Below are 24,944 nucleotides of genomic sequence, written 5' to 3'. Positions count from 1 at the left end.
TTGTTAAAGTTCACAAAAACTATAACAATGCAATTGGGAAAAGTCTTAAAAACAGCTTTCAATTTTTCCTCAAAATATTTAAGTATGGAGAATTTTTTAGCATTATTTCCCCAATTGTTGAGTGATAATCTTTATATATACCAAAAGCAGAGTTGGTCTATTAGTAACATTCTAAAATTTACTGTCAAGATAATACTTTTATTGACCTACAAAAATATCAAAACGCAACATGTTTGATTCCTTGGGGATGTCATTATTTGCTTCTTTCTGAGGACAACCATTCTAATAAGTCCTCCACTCTTGTGGAGGGAGGGAGGGGCCAAGAATCTAAAGCTCACCATGATCCAACCATGACAACAGGGTCAAAAGTATTCCTCCACATCAGAACCACCATCCTCCTGCCCTATCAAAAAGACCAGGTTGAGTGTGTGACCTTTTTCATGAGTTGGGTTGATGACATGCTGAGACAGCTCCATGGTTGCCATGGTAGACATGAAATCTTCAGCCACCTTAATAAGCCAGTCTCAGCATGAACATTAAAGTCCCCCAGAACTAGCATTGTGAAGGTCTTCAACCGCTTTGAAGGTTTTTTTGTGTTGGTGTGACTGTTCTCAGCTTCCTCTACTTTTTCCATACTTCCTTGAGCCTGTAGATATTCCAGAAAGTGGAAACCTACATTCAACAGCCTTTTCATGAATACTTCATTTTACAGCTGAAAAAATAGTTTCCTCTAACCTATCTAGCAAATTTGAGCATTTCTTTTGGACAGGAAAATATGCAGCCAAGAAATTTGCCTACATTTCCCTGTCCTCTTAAATGCTCAAATTTGTTAGAGAGTTTCAAAGACAAGAAACCCCAAATGAAAGGAATGCAAATCAGAGCAGGGAGGAGGAGACACGGTTGGTTCCGCTATGCAGGACTATGATATATGGGCTGGCATACCAGGGGCAAAACGGGGAGAACCAACCACAGAAAGCCTGTTTGTCTGTTGGAAGCAGACAAATGGTTGCTTGTTCTGCAAACAACCCACTTTGCATAGCTTATTTGCAAGCTGGCTTGCAGTGTTCGGCAAACTCATACATTGACTCAGTAAACTTCACCTCATGGTATAGCAAAATGTAAGTGATTGTTATCCTAGAACAGGTGTTTCTAGTTGTGATTCAAGAAAAAAAGGCTTAAAATACAGTTTATTTCAAAGTTCAGTCATCAATGTCCCACCATGGTTCTGGAGGTCAAAAAGCAGCACCCTCTTAAGGCAGTTTAATCACTGTATTAAAACACCAAGGATATGAAAGACTACTGTCCAGTGTTCTTCCTGCTGATATCTAAATCCTTTGTCATGACAGTTTAATGACCAGTGAAAAATGGAGGGAGGAGGGTTGTTTGATTTTTTTCTAAATAATTAAAATTGATGTAAAATGTAACGTTCCAGTAGTATTTTGTAGTGCGTATAACTGCATTAATCTATTACTTGGTCTTTAGTTCTGATAAGGTAGACACCTGCCCTGAACCTTTCAAAAGGGTAAGACTGTGAATTTTAAAAACACACAATAATTACACATTCAACCAGATCAGGAGGTGAAGTACATACTTTATTTACATCAGAAGAACACTGAATAGTTTCTACCTCTGATTTTTTTAAATTAAAAGCCCTAATAAACCTATTAATTAGAAATTAGAATATCATAAGAAGAAGCAAGGGTGTCTGAGGCAATCCTCTGAATACCATCAGGTCTTCAATTTGGAGCAAAAGCAGCATTAGTGAATATATCCACATATAGCAAGGGGCTGTAGAAGTTCCAACTCGACAAGTCCTACACAATCACCCCTATAGCTCAAAGGCAAGAACAGGACCGCAGCGCCTTGGTGCAGAATTCACTACCAGCTAAAGATACTTCTTCAAGAAGAACAAGTCAATATAATGCTGACCTTATGATTAGCTTCAGAAGGGGAAAAGTGGCTTGGGACTAGTACAAGAGCATTATCTCCTGGCCTTGGGACACCAGATGCAATAGGAGCACACCACACTGTTCAGACTTTAGTGGCAGCTCCTGAATCAATTCTTCAAAATAGCATTTCCAGTGACTGAAGCAAAATCATATTCCAGACGTCTAGTCTGACAGGTCATGAGAAGTGCACAAGAGGCACCACACAAACGCTGCAAATTCAAGTATCGAATAGCTTCTTGAATACACCATGCAAGTCTGTTCTTTAGTTACATATCTTGCACTCAGAGCTTCATAATCTGCAATTCCTTTTGTAACTGTGAAGTCAAAACATATTTTTATTAACACTAGTTCAGACTTGCATAAAAGGAGGAATCAATTGAATATTTGAAGCAACAAAGTTATCCATCTCTTGTGAAAGTTACAATTCACATCCTTATTTCTTTTAGGACTTCATTAAATCAATCCTGAATGGCAAGTGGGCTATCAACAATTGTGGATATATCAGTCAGGAAGTAATAATTTTTAACAGCAGAGTTCCTTTTGAGTATTTTTGAAATTAAAGGGTTTAACAATGCAAATAAACAAAAAAATATGCGAAGTAACAGGATGGGTGAGTCCACAGTGCTTCCAATGCTCCAAAACTATGGTTTGGGGCAGGGTGGGGAAACTTTTTCAGCCCAATGATCAAATTCGAACCTAGCAAAGGTTTCAGGGACTGTATTCCATCTGTGGATGTGGACAAAGGCATAGTAGGGTAGAGCCAAAATGCGATTCACATTTTAAGCCTACTTATTAATAAAGAGGACTAAATCACACAGCAGCACATTCAAACAGAATTCCAAATATCAATAATCTGCAAATCTACTGAGAAGCAAGCAGGAGAAGCTTCAGAAGCAACTCTGACTCACTCAGCAGTTTGCCCCCAAGGCCCTCATCCATCCCCAGCAGGGTTAGCAGTTGTCTGTGGTTAGCAGCTGATCGAAGGTGAGAGCTTTCCTTTGTCAGGAAACAGAGCCTGGGGAAGGAATCCTGGTGCACCATATCTGAGCTGAAGACTCCCCCTTCCTGATTTGGAGACTTGGGAAAAAGACTTGTTCTCACACAACCCTGCCTCTCCACTCTCTTTGTGACAGAGTCTATTAGGAAAAAGAAAATCAGGAGCATTTCTAACCTAAGAGTGCTTCTAGATGGAGGGCTCCTGTCCCTAACAATAGAGAAAGTCATGGCACAGCTATTCTGCTTTTCTTCCTTGACTGATTTTTTATTTTCTGGTGAGAAAGAGAGATGAAAGAAGTGAAGACATGGGAGGGGCAGAAACTGAAAGCAGCAATTTCTGGACCTTCCCATAAAATTCTGTGAACAAGGCAATTGTGCAAACATTCAGAGGCAGAAAAAAATATTTGCTAGCTCACTACTGCAAATACTTGTGTGAATGCAAGAGCTTGCCACAATATGCAGGTTCAAAGACACTTCTTATGCTTGCACAAGAGGTTGTGCAAAAAGAATTTCTTTGGATTTCACTTCACTTTTCTCACGCAGCTCTAGTTTAAATTAGGCCTTCTATGCTCTGCATGTGACAGAGCATCATCCTTAAGATCCTTACCCTAACAAGCTACAATCCAAGACAGCAGAGGCTAATGACAAGTGTAATTGCAGTAAAACCATGTGCTAGGATAACATGATCAAGGACGATCCTACTTTGCCAGCAGTTACCATGCCCACTTTGATGCCATATTCAATCACTGTGCATATAGTGAGGGTGTAACAGAAAGGCTCTCCTACAGTCACCACAGGTTATAAATGGCAGTAGGCTTTAAAAGGGAAGCAGAAGCAGACAGGTAACTAGGTGTCAGTGCCAATGTCAGACCAAGCTGTACTTTATTACAGATGTGTCAGATTCTCTCTTCACCCTCTATGCTGTTCAAAGATCTTCTAGACTCACCTGTGGATTTATTGTAGCAATGATGACACCCCATACGAATGCCTTGATATTGGCATGGGCATCAGATGAGATGGCAAAACTACATCAGATCCAGCATGGAGCGAGTTTGTCGTTGCTTCAGCAAGAACTTCTACAGGTCAAGCAGAAAAAAGTTATATTTTGCAGAACATTCATTGAGAAGAACTTTCTTGAGTAAAAGAATTTAGATAAAGGCTGAAGTATGTGCTGAGTGTATGATTTAGAGCAAGTATAAGTGTGGCAGAGGCATTGCTCAGGAAAAGAAATAAAACATTAACATCCTCAGCAGGAGTAGGCAATACTTTTGGGCATGTGAGCACATCTGGCATTTGAGCAATTGTCCTGGGTGTCACCAGGACAATGATACTATCCCTCCCATCCATTTTCTTATCAGTAATTGCTGAGAAAGAGGTACTGCAAACTATGGGTTTAAAGAAGTCAGTTGGCAGACACCATCTATCCTAATTTGAAGTCTTTAAAGCCATTTACTTGTCCTCTGCTGCATCTCTCACGGCAGCAAATTAGTGATGGTGCCCAGAACAGTTTCTAACATTATCAAATCTGCCAGTGGCCTAAAAAAGTTCCCTTTCTCTGGAACAGATATATTAGAAATTCAAATGTCTTCCCCAAAACTTTACCCCTTCAGCCCCATTTGTTTTCCTGAAAAGATGTGCACTGAAATCAGTAACCTGTAAGTATTAGTATCACACTTTTGTGAAATTATGCAGAGCTTAGTATAAAGCATTCCTTCCCACAGTCCATGTGTATCATATAGGCTCTGTCCCTTCAAGGAGCCCCATTTGGGAAACTTCTATACCTGAGGTATCTGTCAGGAACCCTCCCTTGCCATACCAAGTGCACATGACCCTGGATTCCTGCCTATTTTTCAATTATCTTTTTGAGCTTGTGCTCCTGTCACAAACTCATACAGTATATTTCTGATTGTTCACTTCTACCTGTGGAAAATTAGAGCACTGGGGGCTACTTTTGTTTTTTTCCTGTCAATCTCCTCTCGTCCTCTTTGTTTTATAATTTATTTTATGTGTCAGGGGGTTGCAACTGCATGAGTATTTCTGGCCCTTTGGACCCATTTTCAGAAATGTTCTCATTGTGGGAGTAAACTTCTACCAATAGAGGGTCATTGGTCATCTCCGATTTACACTTAAATCAGGACATTGTCCTACAAGCTTCGTTTCATTTCCTTTTAAAATCTGTTGAATCTGCCCTGCACTGCCTTGACTTCTGTTGTACTTCTCCCTAAGGCTCAGACTGAAACATTTCCTCAGTAATCTCACCTATTTCTTTGTTATGAGGAACCAACACAAAGGCTTGCAAGTATTATCTCAAAGGTCCTCTTCTTGGGTTACGCATACCATCAAAACAACCTATGAGCTCTGCAACTCTCCAAGCTTGTTCCACTTGACTAATCGTTATACCAGTGGTGTTTACTAAGAATATCCCTCCACAGGAACTGTGTCACACTGCTACCTGGTCAAAGCAATCAACTTTTAAACTTCTGTTTCTTTTCTGTGCTCTACAATAGGCTCTACCTCTGGTAAGTCAGCTTGTTACTTATCCATATGCATGATACACAGAGACCATAAAATAAAAAGACAGGTTGCTTACCTATAACTGTAGTTCAGGTGATGATCTATGCACTCACACAACTAAGCCACTCCCCCTACTTCCAATGTCTATTTCAGTACTGAGGGTTCCCTTAAGTTCTGAGGCTGTATTGAACAGTCAGAAAGAACTAAGCAAGAAGGCAGAAACCCCCACTAGAGACACAAATACTGGGACAAAGAGGGTATGTTCCTGTTAGAATCTCCTAAGCTGTAGATTATAGAACAGGGGTCCTCAAACCTTTTCAACAGGGGGCCAGTGAAAGATGCCGGCGATGGGCATGGGCTGCCAAGGCAGTGCAGACGGGGAGCGCGGACCGGGAAGGGGGGACGCACACACACGGCAAGGCAGGCACGCATGGTGATAGTTTTGGACTCACTCGGAGAAAACTATCTCCTTGCAAGCAAGCCCCGCCCTCTGCACCGGAGATCCATGCCAGTGCAGAGTCCCTATATGTGCATGTACAGATGATAACATGAAGTACAACAGTCTCAGTCTGATTTCCTCCTCCCTGTATTTCTAACTTTTACAGTTGTTCTGTACCACAGAACTTATTTAAAATTATTCCATGTCTCCCATACAAGGACTCCTTTTGATTAGGCAGGAATATTTTCTCACCTTCCTTCACACCAATAATCGATTCAGTGTCCGGCAGGTGCAAAGATTCCACACCAAGGCTGGGTGGAGAGCTCATTGATACCAGGTTCTTACTATGAATTTCAGATTCTTCCAACAGACTACTGCCCATCAGCGATTCTGTGGTAAAAACAATGTGCTATGATTTGAGCACTTACTAAAGTCTACAACATTGATTTTGTAGCCAACTTCAGAACAAGGAATTTTCTCTACCTAAAAAGTTTGAAGAATGTTGAGAATTGTTTTCTCCTTCATTCTCATTTGCAATTCCCTCTTTGGATCTATATTTTCCGCATGAAAATTGGAAGTATATATTCTGATATGTGGACAGTTCAAACAGTTTCAAGTGTTAAGAGGGGACTGAGCTTAAATTAGATGGGTGTACTTAAGAGACCTACATCTGAGAAGCAGTGTCTTCACTTGCAAAGACCAAACTTAGAGCTGTTTTTCAAAGCTAAGCAATCCTCACTGTTTTGAGATTACTGTTTCAAAGGGTGTTGGGGGGGGCATTTAGCTACCCGCCTAGCAGCCCCTTCATAAAATACATCTGAAGAACCCCATTTTTGTCACCAACCTATCTCACCTTAACATTTTTGTAGTAGAAAAAAGTAATCTTTCTAAACTGACTCTTCCCCTCATCACTACCTAGAGGACCCTTTCATACTGTCGCATCTTAGCCAGTCCCTACCTGTGTGTTCATGCTGTCTATTGCTAGTTATTCCAACTCTGGAATGATGTTTCTTCATGTGCACATTCCTACTACCACTCTGAGAAAATGTCTTTCCGCAGATTTGGCACTGGTGTGGCTTTACTCCTGAAAGACGACACAGGGTTAAAGCAAGGTGTGCAATAATTCATTTTATATGCTTAACTAGTTAAATATCTACCTACTTCAAAGGTCCATTTAAAGGCTTTGTTGTAGAAAAGGTTATCACAGGTTTAGTATGAAATTTAGGTTCACACTAAATTTGAAAATTTTATTTAGTAATTTGGTGCCTCAGACCTCTATGTCCATGAAGTCCTGAAGCCTTTGATCTACTGTGTGTGGGTCAAGCAAGACAGAACCTTGTATTCTAATCTACAAGGCCTCATGGACATAAGGTTAAGGAAAAAAAAGGGCAGGTTGACTCAGGCATCCAGGAAAAAAAGCAATTGTTTCACAGAGCCTAGGCAATGTATAACTATCTCTACGAAAGACACACTCTGTTCAAACAGTTTTTCCTGAAGAGGTAAAGTTCCCTTACCTGAATGGACAACCAGGTGTTTCCGAAGGCTTGAGTATTCAGCAAAGGAACGACCACAGCCCTGAGCCTCACATAAAAAGGGCTTTTCTCCTGCGTTGCAACAAGTTACAATTAGGCAATTTGCTGCAGTTGGTTGAAAAGACCACTAAAGGGACATAAGCCTATGTATTTCCATTTCTGTTCCACCTACTTGACCTTACACTGCAGCTTCCCAAGTCCAGTCACATTTTTGCAAGCTTTTTTATACCCAGTTCATTCTTCATGGGATAACAAAGGATAGAACTAAATTGTCCTATTCAGAGACTGCTTATACAACCATAGCAGTCACGGTCCAAGATTTGTTAGAAGAATCCTATCAGGGTGCAGTTTGTTTAAATCTAGTACATTTATCCAACACAGAAATCTCAGAAATATAACCACCAGCATAGTTTGTGATTATATAATCTATCACCCAAGGCGCTCTCCATTTTTATCTCCCAGATTTCTGCCTCCTACACAGTATCTAGCAAATAAACTTAGTGTCCAGCAAATTTGTTTTCAAATATGTCCAGTAACTCCAGGGTATATTTGAAAACAGAATTACATTATGTATGCTCAAGCAGCTAATTCAGAACAGCCTTGTTCACACAACATATTAAGCTACCCTGTGAAAAAGCTACCCAGTGTAGTTTATTTATGAAACAACTCACAGTGCACCCAACAGACAATGGGCTCACTGTGGCTTATGCCCTTTCTTGGTCTGCCAGCCAATATCCACTGTCCTTTGTGGCAGAATCCATCTTGTCTCACCATTCCCTCTCTCATCACTACCCCTTTTTGTTCACCTCAAGGGTTTGTAGAGTCTCAAAATTTATTGCTGGGAAATAATGGAGAGGAAATTCTATCAAAGGATCATAGTAAGTAAAGCAGTAAATGGTTCAAAGGAGACATAAAAAGTGTGTATATGTGGTGGGGTGAAGGGGGCAAGTTAATATCCGGAATAGGTGGAGATTCAAGGAACTGTTCAAAAGAGAAACAATGAAAAGTGTCAGTTCAGCACTTAAAATGGAGAGATTTACTGATAAGAGGAAGATTTGTTTATTTATTTAATTTAAAACATTTTTATGCCGCCCCTATCGCAACGAAGCCTCGGGGCGGCTCACAACAGAAACAAAATACATAAATAAATAACAATATAACAATAAAAAATTTATTTAAAAACCTCCGGTGCATCTCAGCTAAAAATTTAAAATCCTATAAATACAAATAATTTAACAATTAAAATAAGTTTTTAATAAAAAGGTCTTAGCCTGGCACCGAAAAACAAATAACGACGGCGCCAGGCAGACCTCTCTGATACTGTCCCCACCCGTTTTTGTTGCATCTGCTTTTTGTCATACTTTTCATTTGGCAGCTAGGCTACTGGTCCCTGTGCACAAATCAGCCTAAACGCAGTTTCATCTTATCAAGAGTAACCTGCTCCTTTTGACAACTGAAACAGACAAGGAAATTGACTAGACAAGAATACACACATTGGACAGCCCTTGCAAAAGACCAAAAATAAAATGAAGTACAGTGGTACCTTGGCTCACGAACTTAATCCGTTCCAGGACTCTGGTCATGACCCAAATTGGTTGTGAGCCAAGTTAAATTTCCCCATAAGATTCAATGTAAATAAGGTTAATCCGTTCTGTAACCATTTTTTTAATCAGAAAAATGTGAAGCAAAGTGACAGAGAACAATAAAGATCGCGGCCATCTCCCCCCACCCGAGCACAAGCACGGCCATCTCCCCGACACCCCAGCACAACTCGGGGGGGTGGGGAGACGGCCGCGATCATGCTGGTTGGAGGGGGGAGATGGCTAAGATTGCGCCTGTCATTCCTGCAGGAGTGCACCCGTGATCACACACGTCTTCCCTGCACGAACGCAACTGCGATCACAGCCATCTACCCACTCAGGGTGGGGGAGTGGGGAGATGGCTGCGATCTTGATTGCCACCCAATGCGGAGTTTGTGACCCAACTCAAAATTTTCATGAAATTTTTGTTCACGACCGATTTGGTCATGAACCAAGGCATTTGTGAGTCGAGGTACCACTGTAAAAGCGATTGCACAATTTTCTGGGTCCAGAAAAAAGGTTGGTAAGCCAGTGACAGTTGCTCTAAAGAGCCGCTTGGACATCAGTGGAGTGCCTGGTACTACTAGTAGCAAGGGCAAAATCACAAAGAGCTGTAGGGAGTTTTTTGCCACTATTGCTGAAATTGCTAGCCAATCATTGCAACTTTGAATTTTGAAAATAATTGTATTCTAATACAACAACCCATCACAGGTCAAACAATGCTTAGAATAAGTCATGGATTGTCAAGTGGCTTGTTGACAACAAATATGCTCCCATGAGGAAAGCTGTTGGGATTTAGACTAGCCACATTAAAATGTTCATATGGGCCAAGTAAAGATTGTCATGTATGGGTGTTTGGCTTCTTGTGTTGTTTGAATCCAAACAGCCAGGAACAATAGGAAGTTCACAACCCAACACCACACATAGTTTTTTTCAAGAGCTGCTTGTGGTTAAGAAATCATGGCTTGTTACTGCATCTGGGTTTAGATAACATGATAATCCACATTTCAACAAGAACTCACAGTTCAGTGGCTGCTCATACTCAGCCTTTGAGTGTGAGTTATTGTGTTGTGTCTTTATGAAAAGACACATTTTGCCATGTTGCCTATGGCAACATTATCCCTATCCTTAACTACTGCAGCTTTTCATATAAAATTTTCAGTTCTTTCATTTAAGTAACTTCACTACTGACTAATCTTCCTCTCCCCATTAATTCACCCACACATTGTTCACTGCAATAGCTCCTCCATTATCAATACATTCTGTTTCTTACTTCCATTCTCATATCACCACATGGAATTACATTATACTGGATCAGCACATTGATCCATCTACCTCAGTACCGTCTACTCAGACTGGCACCAGCTCTCCAACGACTCAGGCACAGGTCCTTCTATGTCCTCTGTAGTTGTTCATTTATTTTCCATATAGTCTCAGAGTAAACTCTGCTATTAAATCTTCACTATAACCAATCTCTAATTTATTGCTAGTTTTTATGGCAAATCTTACTTTAAGCTCCCTTAAACTTCCTTTTGGTTTGGAAAGGCCAGCCAGACTTTTAAAAAGTCAAAATAAGATAAATTCCATAAGGATACTAGGTGCAGCTCTACAGTATTCATAGTCTGTCTTTAATGGATTCTCCTGCCCAAGTAAGTATGCTCTACTCTAACTGCCAAAAATCACCAATCCGTTTGGAGGGTGTCATTGGAAATGCCTTTCTGATATAGCACGTGACTACAAATCACTACAAGTGCAGGCTTTCAACAAGATATCCATAAACTTTACCATATGCACTAATCTGGTAACAGAGAAAGCTGAAAATGAACAATGCAGATTGGTGATTTCAGTGTTAGTATTAAGTAATGCACAGAATAAGCATAAGCCTAATCAGCTGTTCATCTTCCATCTCGTCCAAAATATGTATTTTAAAACAGGAAGCAAGGAAGAAACAGTGCCATGTTCATAATCCAATTAATAAAAATGCATAAAGTACTGTGGCAGTTAGAAAGTTGGATTGAGGACCTGAGAGATCTGAGTTTATGAAGCTCACTGGGAAATTTTGGGCCATCCACTCTCAGCCTAACCTACCTCACAGGACTGTCGTAAGGATAAAATGGAACTATGTTAAACCACCTTTCATTACAAGAGGAAAAAAGGCAGGATGTAAATATAATAATTAACAACAACAATTCTTCTTTTAATACCTGGCTACTGGAATAATAGAAACTTTTGGAAAAGGAACATACCAGTGTGAATCCGGAGATGATTCTTCAGATTCCCAGCTGTCGTGAATTGTTTGCCACACCCTATCTCAGTACAGATGAAAGGTTTCTCGCCATTGTGTGTTCTCATGTGCACCTTCAGCCTCTGAAGGACATAGAAGCTTTTCCCACAATCTTTTGCTGGACAAATGAAGGAACGGTCATTCCTGGAAAACAACAACACTTTCATGGCATTATTATACATATTGCTATAAAAAAGTTGTCCTCTGCTGATGGTCTGCCTTTCCATAATAATACAATGCCATGCATGATTGTCTCTTTATTTGAATTGAAAATAAATGGAGCATGGAGCTGAGAAGTAACAAGGCTACAGTTCCTGGCTTCACCTTAAGTCATGTATGTAAAAAAGTGAGATACACTTTAAAGTCAGAATTTTTCTTTTGTTTTACTGTTGACATTTTTCATATTCTTACTAAATGGTTCAGGCTACATATAACAAGAACATAAAACAAATGAGTATGTTACTCTGATCAGTGTAACAGTGATTTTGGTACACACCAAAATCAATTCCCATACAGTTAAAAGCATAAACATTATTAAAATAAATGTTGAGAGCTTGCTTGTGAGAGACAGACATGACCTCTGAAATTCACTTATTTTGCTTCTCTCTCTCTCTCTCTCTCTCTCTCTCTCTGAATTTGCATATTGGATTGTTTCACAACAATCACTTACTGCACAATACCTATACAGCCTGCAGAGCTTTGCAAAATCATAGCAAGTCTATACACCTGTGGGTTTTTAGGTGATATTTGAAGTGGGCTGGCCATACAAATGTCCTATCACAACCTTCAACAGTGCACTTCAACTTTTTTTCCACACGAGGCAGAGGAATGGGACTGGGCTCTTTCGGTTGTGAATCTCCTGAGCAAACATGAACATTTTCACCTAGAAGAGGAAGAAAGTATCATGGTAAGGCAACAATTGTCAGGAGTAGAAGAACAATATGAAATAAGCTTATGAACAAGATAAATCTCTAAGTAGTAAGTTTAACTAACTGTATAAAGCTCGTGCTACTTTTCATACTTCAGGTTGCCATTTCTGAGAGTACTGAGAAAAAGAAAGAACATTAATACAAAGGGGAGAGCAGAGCTCTAAGTTCCACATTGTGTCACACCTTTTCACATCCATTATTTTCCTGACCTGCTGGTACTTTTAAAAAATAATACAAGCAAACCTTGAAAGTGTTTCTTTTATGTGTGATCCTAGCCAAAATCAGATTTTACACAGTAAACCTGGCATCCAGTGCCTGATTTAGTTACATGACAACATCGCTAAGGGCAAATAAAGAAAGCCTTTCCATTGCCCTCATTCTTCAAGAGGAAGGTAGGGAGAAGAGGAGGGCAGGCTAACAACCCTTAACTTAGCATGCTATGCTGTTTTACTGCCCACCATCGCTGTGCAACAAGACTTTTGCCCTCATCCAGCTCTAGTTTAGTCTAACTAGGACAAGATAGGAAGGGGACTGCATATCCTACTGAAAATAACATGGTGTGGGTGGATGCAAGCTGCACCCAGGTGCAGATGCAGCCTATCTGCATGCGGTAATTTCAATAGAATGTGCACCCTCTTTCTCCCTCAACTATCCACAACTGGATTGAGGGAAGGTAATTATCAGCCAGGTTACCTCAGTAATGGGAATTCATTCCCTCCAGTGAACACTCTGGCATTCTTCCTCAAAGGACAGCAAAATAAAGTATCACAACCATTTTGATTCAGCATTTCAGATCCCTAAACAGGGATACTGTATAATCCACAGCCTACTGTTATTATGATTGTGGAACTTTCCCCTGTGCCAGCAAAGGCACATGTGCACCAGCTTGCATGGTCCAGCAGTCATGCAGTAACAGTTGATCAAAACACCTCCCAGAAAGAAGTTCCAAAACCGCAAGTTCCTTTTTGCCTCCACAACCCTGCACAAGGCAATTGCTCTGATGATATACAGCATCCCTGTTCACTGCTGTTAAAGCTCTGGTCCTATGGGGCCCTGAGTCATTTTGCTAGAGCTCCACTGCCTGCACTACTGGGAGATCATTCACAGTAAACTTTAATCCAATTCTGAAGACAAATGAGAGAATGCAAGACAAGGTGGTGTAGTGGTTAAGAGTGCAGGACTGGGACTCAGGTGATCAGGGTTCTAGTCCCCAGTCAGCAATGGAGCTAACTGGGTGACTTTGGGCCAGTCACACACTCAGCCCAACCTACCTCACAGGGTTGTTGTGAGGATATGATTGAGAGGAGACTATGTAAGCTGCCTTGAGTTCCTTGGAAGGAAAAGGGTAGGATATAAATACAATAAATGAAGACCCACTAAAAAAAATTCAAGAACAGTAACTTTTAAAAGGACATTTCGATTTCCAACAAATAAAACAGAAATTTTGTAAAATATTTGGGTTACAATCCTACATCTACATACCTGAGAGTCAGCCTCATTGCCTCAATGAGACTATTGATCAGATATGTACACGATTACACCATGTATCTAAGCACTAGTAAAAAGTGGTTAAAACAAAGTACAGAAGATATAGAAAAAGGAGTATAGGAATGGTAGCTCTTTGAAAACAGACATTTTTAAAAATAAAGTAAATGAAATAATAAGCACCCACCCTGGCTACCTTTTAAACCTTACACTGAAAACATTAACTATAGCTGTTCCATACATATACAAAAGGGTTATATTACCTTGAACTAATTCAACTCATACCTTTTAAAAAGGGAGAAAATTGATACAAACAGAAATCCTCTTACCATTATTGCTTGCTTTGGCATTTTTGGCAAGCTGTGCTCGAGTGGCCGCAATCAAACTGTCATGGGCCAATTCCTGCACTCGTAAAAACCAGGGGGTACTGCTATCTGTGCTGTCATTGGGGAAGAAGTCATTCCCAGAATCCTCCACTTCATCCTGGACAAACACCAAGTGCTCTGAGGGAGAACCTAGGCCTAGAGAAGAAGCAATTTCACAAGACAAGAAAAAGATTAGCAAAATCCTTGCTTCCCACAATATTGTAAAGAAACTTCCAGATACTTCACTAGGAGGAGCTCCTGTTGGTTGGTTCATCCCTGTTTAAATTCAACACTGTCCATAGTAAATATGCTTCTGTTGCATTCTAACACCAGAAAAATATCTAGCTGGAAGCTGAAATGGAAGTTACCTGTTCGTGTTAAATTGAGAAGAATAAAGGAAGTGCTATCACTAGGCTGGAGGTCTTGCAACAAGCTGGATGTATCAGGACTTGGCAGAAGTTCAGGTGGTTTCTGAACAGTTTGTGCCCTTGTTTCCTCACCATCAGGGCCAACATTCACTTGGAGGCTTCGCAGAACAGCAGAAGAAGAAACATCTTTTGAAGAGCTAGTATGACTTGGAGAGTCATCTAATGAACAAAATGCAATTCAAAAAATGGATTTGTGAGATTATACAGCCCATTTAGAGCAGTTATACTGTGTTTTTACCACAGACATTAAAGAAAACCAATAATAGAACCACTAGGTTTTGCAATATACAAACTATTAGTTAGAGGATTGCCAATAACTATTCCACTTTTTCTCTTTATCATTCCAAATACCTCCCTTCATTTTCCTAATGCTTATTACCTTGCAATTATACACACACATCTGGAAATAGGGACTGCAGGTGGCACAGCGGTTTAAACCACTGTGCTGCTGGGCTGCTTGATCGAAAGGTCGCCGGTTCGAATCTGCACAACGGAGTGATTTCCCGTTGCTCTGTCCAGCTCCTGCCAACCTTGCAGTTCGAAAGCATGAAAATGCAAGTAGATAAAAAGGTACCACTTCGGTGGCCAGGTAACAGTGTTCCGTGCACTTCGGTGTTTAGTCATGCCAGCCACATGATCACGGAGACTGTCTGCGGACAAACGCTGGCTCCCTTGGCTAGGAAACGGAGATGAGCACCGCCCCCTAGAGTCAGGCATGACTGGACTTCACGTCAAGGGGAAACCTTTACCTTTACCTTTTTATCTGGAAATAAGCCCCACTTCTGAGTAGATAGGCATAAGGTTATAATATAAATCTGACAAGAATGCTATCAACAGAATGTTTTAGAGTAATCTGGCTTCAAACTTTACCTGGCAACATCAGCCTGTTGCATTCTGGTGATTCAGTAACAGGAAGGAGAGACAAACAGGTAATATCTTTAGATTCTGATTCCACAAGCTCCTGTCCTATTGGAATAGATGTGTTCTGAACAAACTGAACCAGCAGCTGAAAAAAAGCAATGTATTAAGGCAGGCACAAGTGATTAGACCTGCAGCTGAATACTTTTTTTCCTTTTACACTCCATTACACTACAACTTTTGATGCTAAATGTAGTAGAATCAAGTTTATTAACTATACCTAGGGATAAAAAAGTAAAAATTTCATTCTAAAATGAAGCAAATAGTAAGATATCAAATTCTGTTTGGATAATAGTTACTTGTTCCTCTTAATCCCACAATATGTTGTGCATGTGTTAACTCTCATAGTAACAACAATAGTTGGCACAGATCTTGGCTAGAGAAATGGAACCATGCGTAAATTTGAATATGTCTATGGATTGTTATAAAAAAAAAATGGGGGGGGGGCTGACCCAGTAGGTCCGATGTTTTTGATAACTGATGTTTTTAGTTTTTGGGTTTTTTTAGTTCGTTGAAAATAATAATAATAAAACTTATTAAAAAATAGTTGGCATAGATCCTGTTCTTTGCCTAAATTTGCAGCTGGTATTACGGTTCTGTCATGGAAAAGTACCCTTCAGTTTGAACTATAAAGCAACCAGTGGGCAACAGAATCAATATTAATACTGTTAATTTATATTATTTATTGAGTTTATTATGGATGTGAGCCGCCCCGAGGCTTCGATGAATGGGGTGGCATATAAGTCTATAAATAAATTAAAAAAAAATGAGTCACTGGAAACTATTTTGTGCTACTCACAAACCACAGGCCAATTTATACATGATATGTCATTTTTAAAACCCTTTAAAAACATAGTTTAAAGAAACTATCAATAGCTGTGGAGAACCCCGTTAGGATTATGGTGAGTGGGGGTGAGAACTCTCTCCTCCAGCACTACTGGTCCCAACAAAACTGCCCCCTGAAGGTGGGAGTTGGCAAAGAGAGAAATTAACACTGGCACCAATGGGAGCATCCTTCCCATGACAAATAACAGCAGGAGATTTTTGCAGAGCTGTGGCACAGGAGAAAAAAAATTAAACCCCTGATTCCTATCCAAGCTGCTTTTTTAAATACATATGTTAAATGATCTGCCTGATGTTATCTGTAGATAACATGTTTACTGGAGCTCCTTCCAAAGAAAACCTAGATGATACAATTTCAAGCATCTGTCCCTGAATAAACATTTCTGCCTTTATTCTCTGTAGTATAGTTCTGTTTTAACCTGAGTGGTATGATCCAGCCAAGGCACCTCACTTTAGATTTGAAGATACCGAGGAAGGAAAGAAACCAACTGTGTCAAAGAATTCAGTGATGAAATGCATATGAAAAATCTAAATAAAGGAAAGCTTTCACTCCCCTTTTCTATGGCCTGTTGGTTCCCTGAATAGACGAGGGGATTCACCTCCAAAAGTACTTGGGTGAATAACATGTTAATTTCTCTCCTGAGGCCACAAATGAAAGACAGCGCTTCTTGTCATGGGTTTTATAAAGCTTTCCTTTCCATTACTGCAGAGTCTGTTGTGTCAGTATGTAGACATGTTCTATCCTCACTGTCCTGCCTTCCTGGAAGCAAAGCTGCTTCAGTAAGGCAAACAACTTTGTTCTCACAGTAAAGGCAGCCCTTATTACCGAATGAATGGAGAAGGCAGCTTGCCTTCTTTGGTGCTCCCCCTAACAGGCTGAAGGACCTAAGGCCTTAGCATGTCAGGAATTTATTCTGACTTTCAGATACTGGAAAGCTCTCCACACTACCTGTTGAAACTTAATAGCCTCTTCTTCATTCTTCCAGGAGAACCAATACAATACATACACTTCAGCAGTGACTGGTGTTCATAATGCATGAATGAACCCCTACTTTCAACCAGCAACTTAAGGTGAACAATGCCATGTGGGAGTGGGGGGAAGAGAGTTCAACACCTTGTCTCAATCAATGGGATCCCTGATCTGGGTCTATACATCCAATAAATAATTACATTACATTTTCAAATCTCTTCTCATAAGCACAACAGTTTGACGATAGATAGATCTTTTTTAAGCTTCAAGTAGAAATTTGTCAAAATACCAGTTGAGCAAATTAACCTAGTGAACCGAAAGATGTCCAAGAGAGCCAAAGATGTAGCTTTTATATTCCCAAAACCATTATTAAAGATGTCAAATATATTTAAGTTCACTTCCTAGCTCTCACACAAACATTTTCAAATAAGCACTAACTTCAAATAATTTTAAAAAATACTTTTTTTAACCATGTAGGTAAACTTGGAAAACATCCCATTGTTTCAGTGGAGTTTATTTGCAATAAAGATGTACTATTAAGTCACCTGCAGGTGATGATCTTTTAAGTAATACCTTATGGGTAAAAATTAGTTGAGCAATTTGGGAGATTTTAATGAAAACAGAGAACTCAGTTTCTGTAAATTATAATGTAAACTACTGAAAACAAAATCATGGTAGCTTTCCAGATTATTATTATATTACATGTCTATACTGCCCATAGCTAAAGCTCTCTGGCAGTTCACAACATTAAGTGACCCATCCAGATTTCAATCAGGCCTGATCCTACTTAGCTTCCAAGATTAGACAGGAACAGGCACTTCAAGCTATACAGAAGAATATAATCATTGAGGCAGAAAGCAAATCTATCTAGTGGTTGCTGACCTCTGGTTTGGACTCTAACTCATCTGATAACATCGATTCAAGCTTCCGATTTCCAGAGTAGAACTGAGTAAGCCACAAGCTGAAGAGTTCAAAGTTATCAATGTTCTGTGTTTATACACATATTCCAGCCTCTAAACTTTGTGAGAATCTTTTTAGGAGAAGCCGCAATAGAGAACTACTGAGTTTAACCTAGAAAGGAAAAAAAAGAAAGAAAATTAAACAAATATTAAATTATACATCCAATATATCACCATCCATGCTTTCATGTGTAATTTATAAGACAATTCTCAAACTATACTATGTATAACTGTATTATAGGTTGATGCCTATTGGCAATAAAGACCACTCCCACTTCTAATCTATTAAATTTTAGCCAAAATAATGTTAAGTTCCCTGGCAGAGAGTCCAACCTTGCAAGGGATTTGCCCCAGGAAGTATTTTCATTGTTTACTGTAGGGATGTACAGAATAATAAAAAATATACAGAGAATGTACACAGTATCTTTACGTATTCCTGCATAATTTGCAACACAACCACCCTGAGAGTTCCCTTTGGGACCAAAACCAATCTGCATTCTCCCTTTTAACTTTTAAGTCCACAGGCCTATATAGGTTTCAGCCTATTTCTGCTACTTCCCCCACCCAGCCACACACATAACACTAGTAAATGATGCCACCACTGCCACTAATCACCCCCAATTTACTTACCAGTACACTCCACTGACTATGGCTTTTCCTGACAGCAGTATACATTCCTCTGATAACTAGTCATTCCCTTATTTCTACTGTCCTACACTTTAATTCTGCGGAGTACCCAAAGTAGCATCACTACATGATAGAGTCAACTGCTCAATGACTGTAACTGTGGGCAAGGGGAGGCAGTGTCAACAGAATCTGATGGGAACCACTTCATTACCACTGGATAAAGCCTCTGGGGAGGTCCATTCATGGTGTATTTAGGGTCTAACTTTTGCTGAGCAATAATTGCAGGTGAAAAGTTTTTGCCAATCTACCACAAATCATGCAGGGATTTACCAGTGCAGCTACTTCGCTCTTCTGCCCACCCTGCATGAAGAGTCCTTCATCCTCAGTTCCCGAAGTGAAACAAACCTCCTGTCTTTATGGCTTGCTAACCACACTTGCCCATGGCCCTTTGTTTTCACTGCCTCGTCCATCTCGCCTTGTATTGCCTCGTCTAAATGTTAACATTTCTATACTATAAGCTCTTCGGGGCCAGGGGGGCCTGACTTTTTATATAAAACGCCATGTGTGGTAATGAAATTGACATAAACATCAGCACCGAAGACTTCCAATGCACACATAAGCCTCAGTTCTTATCTACAAAAGTTAGGTGCAGCATTAAGACTTTAATAGCCGAAACAACAGCTTACAGACGCGCAAGAGTTAGTAAAGGTCGGGGAGAATCCGAAGCAAAACTGAGGAGTGGAGTGTCAATCAGCCAGGCGGCCGTCCGATCCCTCACGGCGCTTCAGCGGCTAGAAAACCAGGCCAGCATTAAGGACGCTCACACCGGAGTCACTCACGGGCCCCAGGAAGCAGACGAGCCGCCTCCTTATTCGGGTAAAATAAGCCTGGACGCGCGCCGGGAGGGGGGAGACAGCGACCCCCTCCCGTGCCGACCGCTCTACAACAAGGCCAAGACCAACCCAGGCCACTCCCACGGCAAGAAGAGCGCAAAAGGAGTGGAAAGGGCTCCTCCTAAGGACTGGACCGGACCCAAGAACTAGGAGGGGACACGGGTCCGCCACGGGACCAGCATGACGAGGCCGTTCGCTCCGCCTTTGCCTCCACGGTCTGAGGGGGGGAAAGCGCGAGCGGGGGGGAGAAGAAACTCTTTCACTTCCCACCACCCCCTTTCCCGGGACAAGAGCTTCTTACCGGCATCTCAAAGCCGTCCGGATATGACGCACGCAAGCATCGGAAATTCCGTGCTCCCTTCTAGGACAAACCATAAAGATAATTGGAGAGGGAGGAAAAAAGAGATAACACGTCGAGAAACTCAGAACTTCTATGTTCAGAGGGCCAAATTTAAACGACGTAGAGGTCGAAAAGTTAGAGCAGAGTAGTGCGTGTTATTCACTTCCGGTTCCTGGTTAAGTACCTCCATTGCGCTACTAAGGCGCTTGCAGCCTAGGATAGGGTTTTAAAGGGTCCTGGGATTTTTTCTCCGGTTCACTCTGTGTATGTTCGTATGTTGTATTTAAATGGTTTTTATATTATGTTACAACATTATACAACTTTTTTTTCACCTTTGTAAACTCTGAGATCTTTGGCTGTGAGACAGAATACAAATATGCATGGCTGGATCAGAAGGCAAAATGGAAAACAGGAGTTTCTCAGGCATCATAAAAACTAGGAAATATATTGTGGCACAAGCCTGAGGACTCTGTTTTGTTCTTGCTACCAACAGATCTATGACTGTAACCTTTCTATAATACTAAAGAGAGCCGTTCTAGCTCTCTGTGTCTTATTCACATTCTTTTTGTTCACCCCCCCCCCCCCCGCTTCAATTTAGAACCGGACATGTACAGTTCTTAGCTTGTACCATGTTAGAAGTTACCACGGGTAACTTCCGGCTTTCAGCTCAAGCTCCGCCTACCTTTTTTTTTTTTTTTTAAACGGTGGGTTCTGTGGCGCACAGGCAGGGGGAGCTACTTGTTAGGTGAGATCGCTGACGTCCGCAATCCATTTACTTCAGAGTTGGATCGTTGCAATTTTGGAATAATACCCGGTCCTACCTCCTCATTTTCCGAAGAAGCGAGGACAGTATTTATCTCATTATCTCATTTTTAAACCGCCCAATAGCCGAGGCTAGCTATTCAATAACAGACTTCAGGGTTGCCATGACTCAGTGAAAAAGTAGCTGAGAGCTGAGTCAGAATTCATAAAATGTGAAACTCTTGAATCCCCGTCCCTCTTTCCCTTGCAGCCAGGGCAGAAAGAAATACTGGCTGCTTCTCTGAGATCATAACAGTGCCCATGGTGATGGGTTCAGGGGCATTCAAGTGGTTGGAAGGTAAGGAGACATTCACCACCAGTGAGATAAGTATATCATGGTGGCCTTCAGCCTTCTTCCCTCTCTTTCTAAAATGTCACTGTGAGCCAATCAAGGCCTAGCCTCCTCATTCCTCCCACTCAGCATAGGATGCCCATAATCCTCAGATCTCAGAGGGTTATGGGCAGCTTCATTGGATTATGCCCTTAATCCATATCTTAACTGCCTTTCAAGGCAATTTACAATCCAGGAACAATATTATTCAACAAACATAATAAAATTACATTCATCTTAAAATCATTTTAATATAATCTTTTAAATTATACTAGTTACAATAAAATGAAATTTCAAAATATGTGCCAACATTTTTAAATATTGTTAAAAATTCAATTAAAAGCTAGTGAGAACATGAGTTTTTATAACCATTTTAAAGGTAACTGCAGATAAGGTCAGCCAGATCTCTGTTATGCACACTTAAAAGACTGAGATAAAATCCAAATTCTTTTGCATGCAGAGTAATCCTATATATGTTTACTCAGAATTTAGTGAGTTTAGGGTTGCTGGCTAAGATAAACAACCTTAAAGCTGAGCCATGCTTGGAAGTGCCTTTTTTAGTCTAAACTTGGTTAGGATTGCACTCTTACTGCCACTTTAACCTGACCCTATGCATAGTTAAGCATGGCTTATTTTAATTTAGGATTAGTCTGTTTCCTAGGACCAAATCCTACTGAATTCAGTTGTATTTTACTCCAAGAAAACATGAGTGGATTCAGTTGCAGGTCAGTAGGTATGAAGGCTAGAAGTTGTGAATGTTCTCATGTGGTCTGTGATCAATGTTGCCATCTCAGCCTCTGTTTTCAGTACTGTATATTATATACATTGAAGCTAAAATATAGTCCTCATAATGGAACAACTAGAGATCTCTGGCTGAATTGTAGGTTAGAGAGAGAAGTCATCTAGTCTCATAGATGTCAAACTTGAAGCTATAGAGAGTAGGGAATTTCAGTAGGGGGTCCTTTGTAGTCCACTGTGGGAAAAAGGGTGGCTTTGAATTCTCAAAGTGACTAGCAAGAACTAGTTGCTGCTTCGGGTCTAATCATGAAAAGGAGTTTAGGTCATCAATTATTTTCTAACAGAAAGAACTGTCCCTAGTATTTCTGATGATATAAGTCTTCCATACCCTGAAGGGAAAAACATGAAAAGAACTGGGATTTAATTCAGCTTCCTGCTAACAAATGTATTTTTATCCCTTTCTCATCCCCATGTAGCCTTCCACACCTCCTAGAAATTTTGGGTGAGGAGGGAATTGCCCCCATCAGTTCCTACTGATAGACTTACTTTTATCAATAGGATGACAGCATTGGATACAATTCTTGGAAAGCATCAGGTTGTTCTCAAATATTTGTCTCAAGAAAGCCCTTCCAAGACAGAGAATGCACTGTTCTTCCAGGCATGATAACATAATTCTGACACATGCCCAAAATGGCTGTTAAAGGGGAGAATATTGCACACTTGCAGAATGACAGATTGTACGAAAGCCTGTGCTAAAATATAGTGTCTACTGTGACAAGAAAACCAGAGAGAGTAGGTACACTGGGGGTGTACAATAAATTACAGTTTATTCAGACATACAGGAAATACATGCAACATGTAGATAGCCCAGAAAGGGACTACAAAGATGGAGTCCGTACAATATGTTACATCTACAGTTTGGAGGAGGGTGGGGAACCAGGTGTGGGGATTCATTCCAGGAGCACACATCAGAAAAACTGCCACCCTCATTCCCAACTTTAGCAAGATTCCCTGCTTTTGCATATGTATTGTGACAACATCTCAACAAGCAAATTGTGACCCGATGTGAACACACCACTTGTAAACTCAGATGTCAGTTGTCCCTGAGTAGTGGCACCAACACTCTGAAAACAATGGTCTTTTGAAACCGCATTTCATTTAAAACTGAAAGGTATTCAGTACATATAATACAGCATATTTACTCAGAAATATGTCCCAGTGAGTGAAATGGAGTTATGCTTAAATATATTTGTTTAGGAATTCAACATTTGAAAGGACACAAACTGTAACTGTAAGAACCTGCTTAGGAATATGTGTTTAGATTGCATTCCTTCACAAGCAAGGAAGACAATCACCATCATCATGATAAATGCAGAATGTAAGTGTGTGAGGGGGGAGGCAGGGGCTTCATTCCACACTATTACAGAGACCTTGTCACCATGTCAACCTGGTTTTCCTCTCCTTTGTATGTAACAAAGCATACAACACTTTGTTTTTGAATGGGACCTATTCAGTTATAAGGGAAAAAGCAAAGGAGTAACCTGTAGAATACTTCTGGAATTGGGGATTAAACCGGTTCCCTGACTCCAGTGTCTCCTACATAGCCCTGCCCTTTCAATCCCATATGCTGGCTGGGGAATATGGAAAGTTGCAAAGAACTCTTTCTTGTTTAAGCATGCATCATATTGTACTTTATTTATTTTTATATGCCACCATTTTTTCCGCCTAGGGATCCAAAGCTGCTTATGAATTCTCCTCTTCTCCATTTCATTCTTATGACAGCCCTATAAGGCAAGTTAGGCTGAGAGTCAGTGACTGGCTAGAAATCATTTAGTGAGCTCCATGGCTGAGTGAAGACTACAACTCAGATTGCCTGAATTCCAGTCCAACAGTCTAAACATTGTGCCAGCCTGGCTCTTCCACTGGCTTTAGCATGCTTCCAGATGGAGGTTCTGGTGCTAATCCTCAGAAGGCATTATGCAGCTATTCTGTTTTCATCCTTAGTGCATTTTCCATGGTGGGAAAAAAAAGATGGAAGAATTGATGAGAAATGTGTGAATGTGATCAGGGGGCAATAATGTCATTTAGAGCCCCCTGTAAAATGTGAAGCCTTGTCTGGAAAGTTGCCTCATGACAGAATATTGGGAACTTGTGTGTGTTCTCTCCAGGATTCTGGTGTTATGTGATGTAGTATGTGATTTTCTGGGAAGCTGGCTCGTAAATGATCCTGCTCTTTAATAAGGGGTTGAGGGGCTACATAATGCTTGGCTCCTTCCAACTCTGAGAAGGAACACACTACATTATCCACTCTTCTATTCCAGCCTCTAGGTGAGAGAGAAAATCAGATTTAGAAGCAGCAAAACAAATTAATTACAATTGTTCACCTTCAAAACCTTTTCCTGTATGTCTATAATATACTGTCCACGACATGCCTGCCTAGATGATTTAAGAGAGGCTTTCCCAACCTGACTGGCCCATGTTGGCTGGGAAATTTGTAGTCCAACCATAGAGAGCACCAAGTTGGGGAAAGCTAGTTTATCAGGCCTAGAGGTAGGTGGGATTTTGGGAGCCCTGCCGCTTTCCCTACGAAGACCGATGCTGTGGTGATCAATGCGCTAGGCAGAAGCAAGACATCCATTGTTTTCTGGGGCCAAGAGCAAGTGGACCCACTACCCCGCCTCCTCCCAGCCCCGACTCTCCGTGAATCGTTATTTTCATCTTAATTTTATCTGTAAAGCAACTGGAAGATGACAAGGCAAGTACTAGCTCCCGGCCTCTCAAATCCAAATGGCGAGTTAACGGCATTTATATGGGAATAATCCTGGGTGCGTTCACCAGGTTCTGGTGCCTATTCCCATTCTCAATTTGCTACTGAAAGATAGTGCTTACGGGCCATCTTCCCTGTTTGCGGCGGATGAAGGCGCTACTAGGCAGCAAAGTTAAGTCTTCCACTGATCCACCCATCGCCGACCTTGCGAGGAGATTATATGCCCCTATTAGAAAATGTCGAGGTGACCCTCCTC

The 24,944-nt window shown here is 40.7% G+C and overlaps 1 protein-coding gene and 1 long non-coding RNA gene across 3 annotated transcripts; both read right to left on the bottom strand.

Moving 5' to 3' along the window:
* Positions 1 to 1,571: 1,571 nt before the first annotated feature.
* On the bottom strand, positions 1,572 to 20,119 carry ZNF410 (zinc finger protein 410). Of its 2 annotated transcripts, none has more exons than XM_044435801.1 (12): positions 20,013 to 20,119; positions 18,115 to 18,303; positions 15,372 to 15,507; positions 14,442 to 14,660; positions 14,038 to 14,229; positions 12,021 to 12,177; positions 11,257 to 11,438; positions 7,413 to 7,502; positions 6,857 to 6,982; positions 6,151 to 6,288; positions 3,892 to 4,021; positions 1,572 to 2,263 (listed from the first exon to the last, which is right to left on the bottom strand). In XM_044435801.1, exons 2-11 carry the CDS (start codon positions 18,145 to 18,147, stop codon positions 3,900 to 3,902), a joined length of 1,395 nt encoding a protein of 464 aa, XP_044291736.1. In that variant the 5' UTR covers positions 18,148 to 18,303; positions 20,013 to 20,119; the 3' UTR covers positions 1,572 to 2,263; positions 3,892 to 3,899. The 2 variants fall into 2 exon arrangements, with proteins under 2 accessions (XP_044291736.1, XP_044291735.1); XM_044435800.1 differs by lacking the exon at positions 20,013 to 20,119 and adding an exon at positions 19,505 to 19,778.
* A 2,612-nt stretch (positions 20,120 to 22,731) lies between these two features.
* On the bottom strand, positions 22,732 to 24,928 carry LOC123026323. The gene is made up of 2 exons (XR_006415271.1): positions 24,811 to 24,928; positions 22,732 to 24,245 (listed from the first exon to the last, which is right to left on the bottom strand). It is a non-coding gene; the product is annotated as an uncharacterized LOC123026323 (long non-coding RNA).
* Positions 24,929 to 24,944: the final 16 nt, after the last annotated feature.

This window comes from Varanus komodoensis, unplaced genomic scaffold (genome assembly GCF_004798865.1).
Source record: "Varanus komodoensis strain SLA01 unplaced genomic scaffold, ASM479886v1 scaffold3, whole genome shotgun sequence".
Lineage (NCBI taxonomy): Eukaryota > Metazoa > Chordata > Lepidosauria > Squamata > Varanidae > Varanus > Varanus komodoensis.
This window is presented reverse-complemented; position numbering and strand designations above follow the sequence as displayed.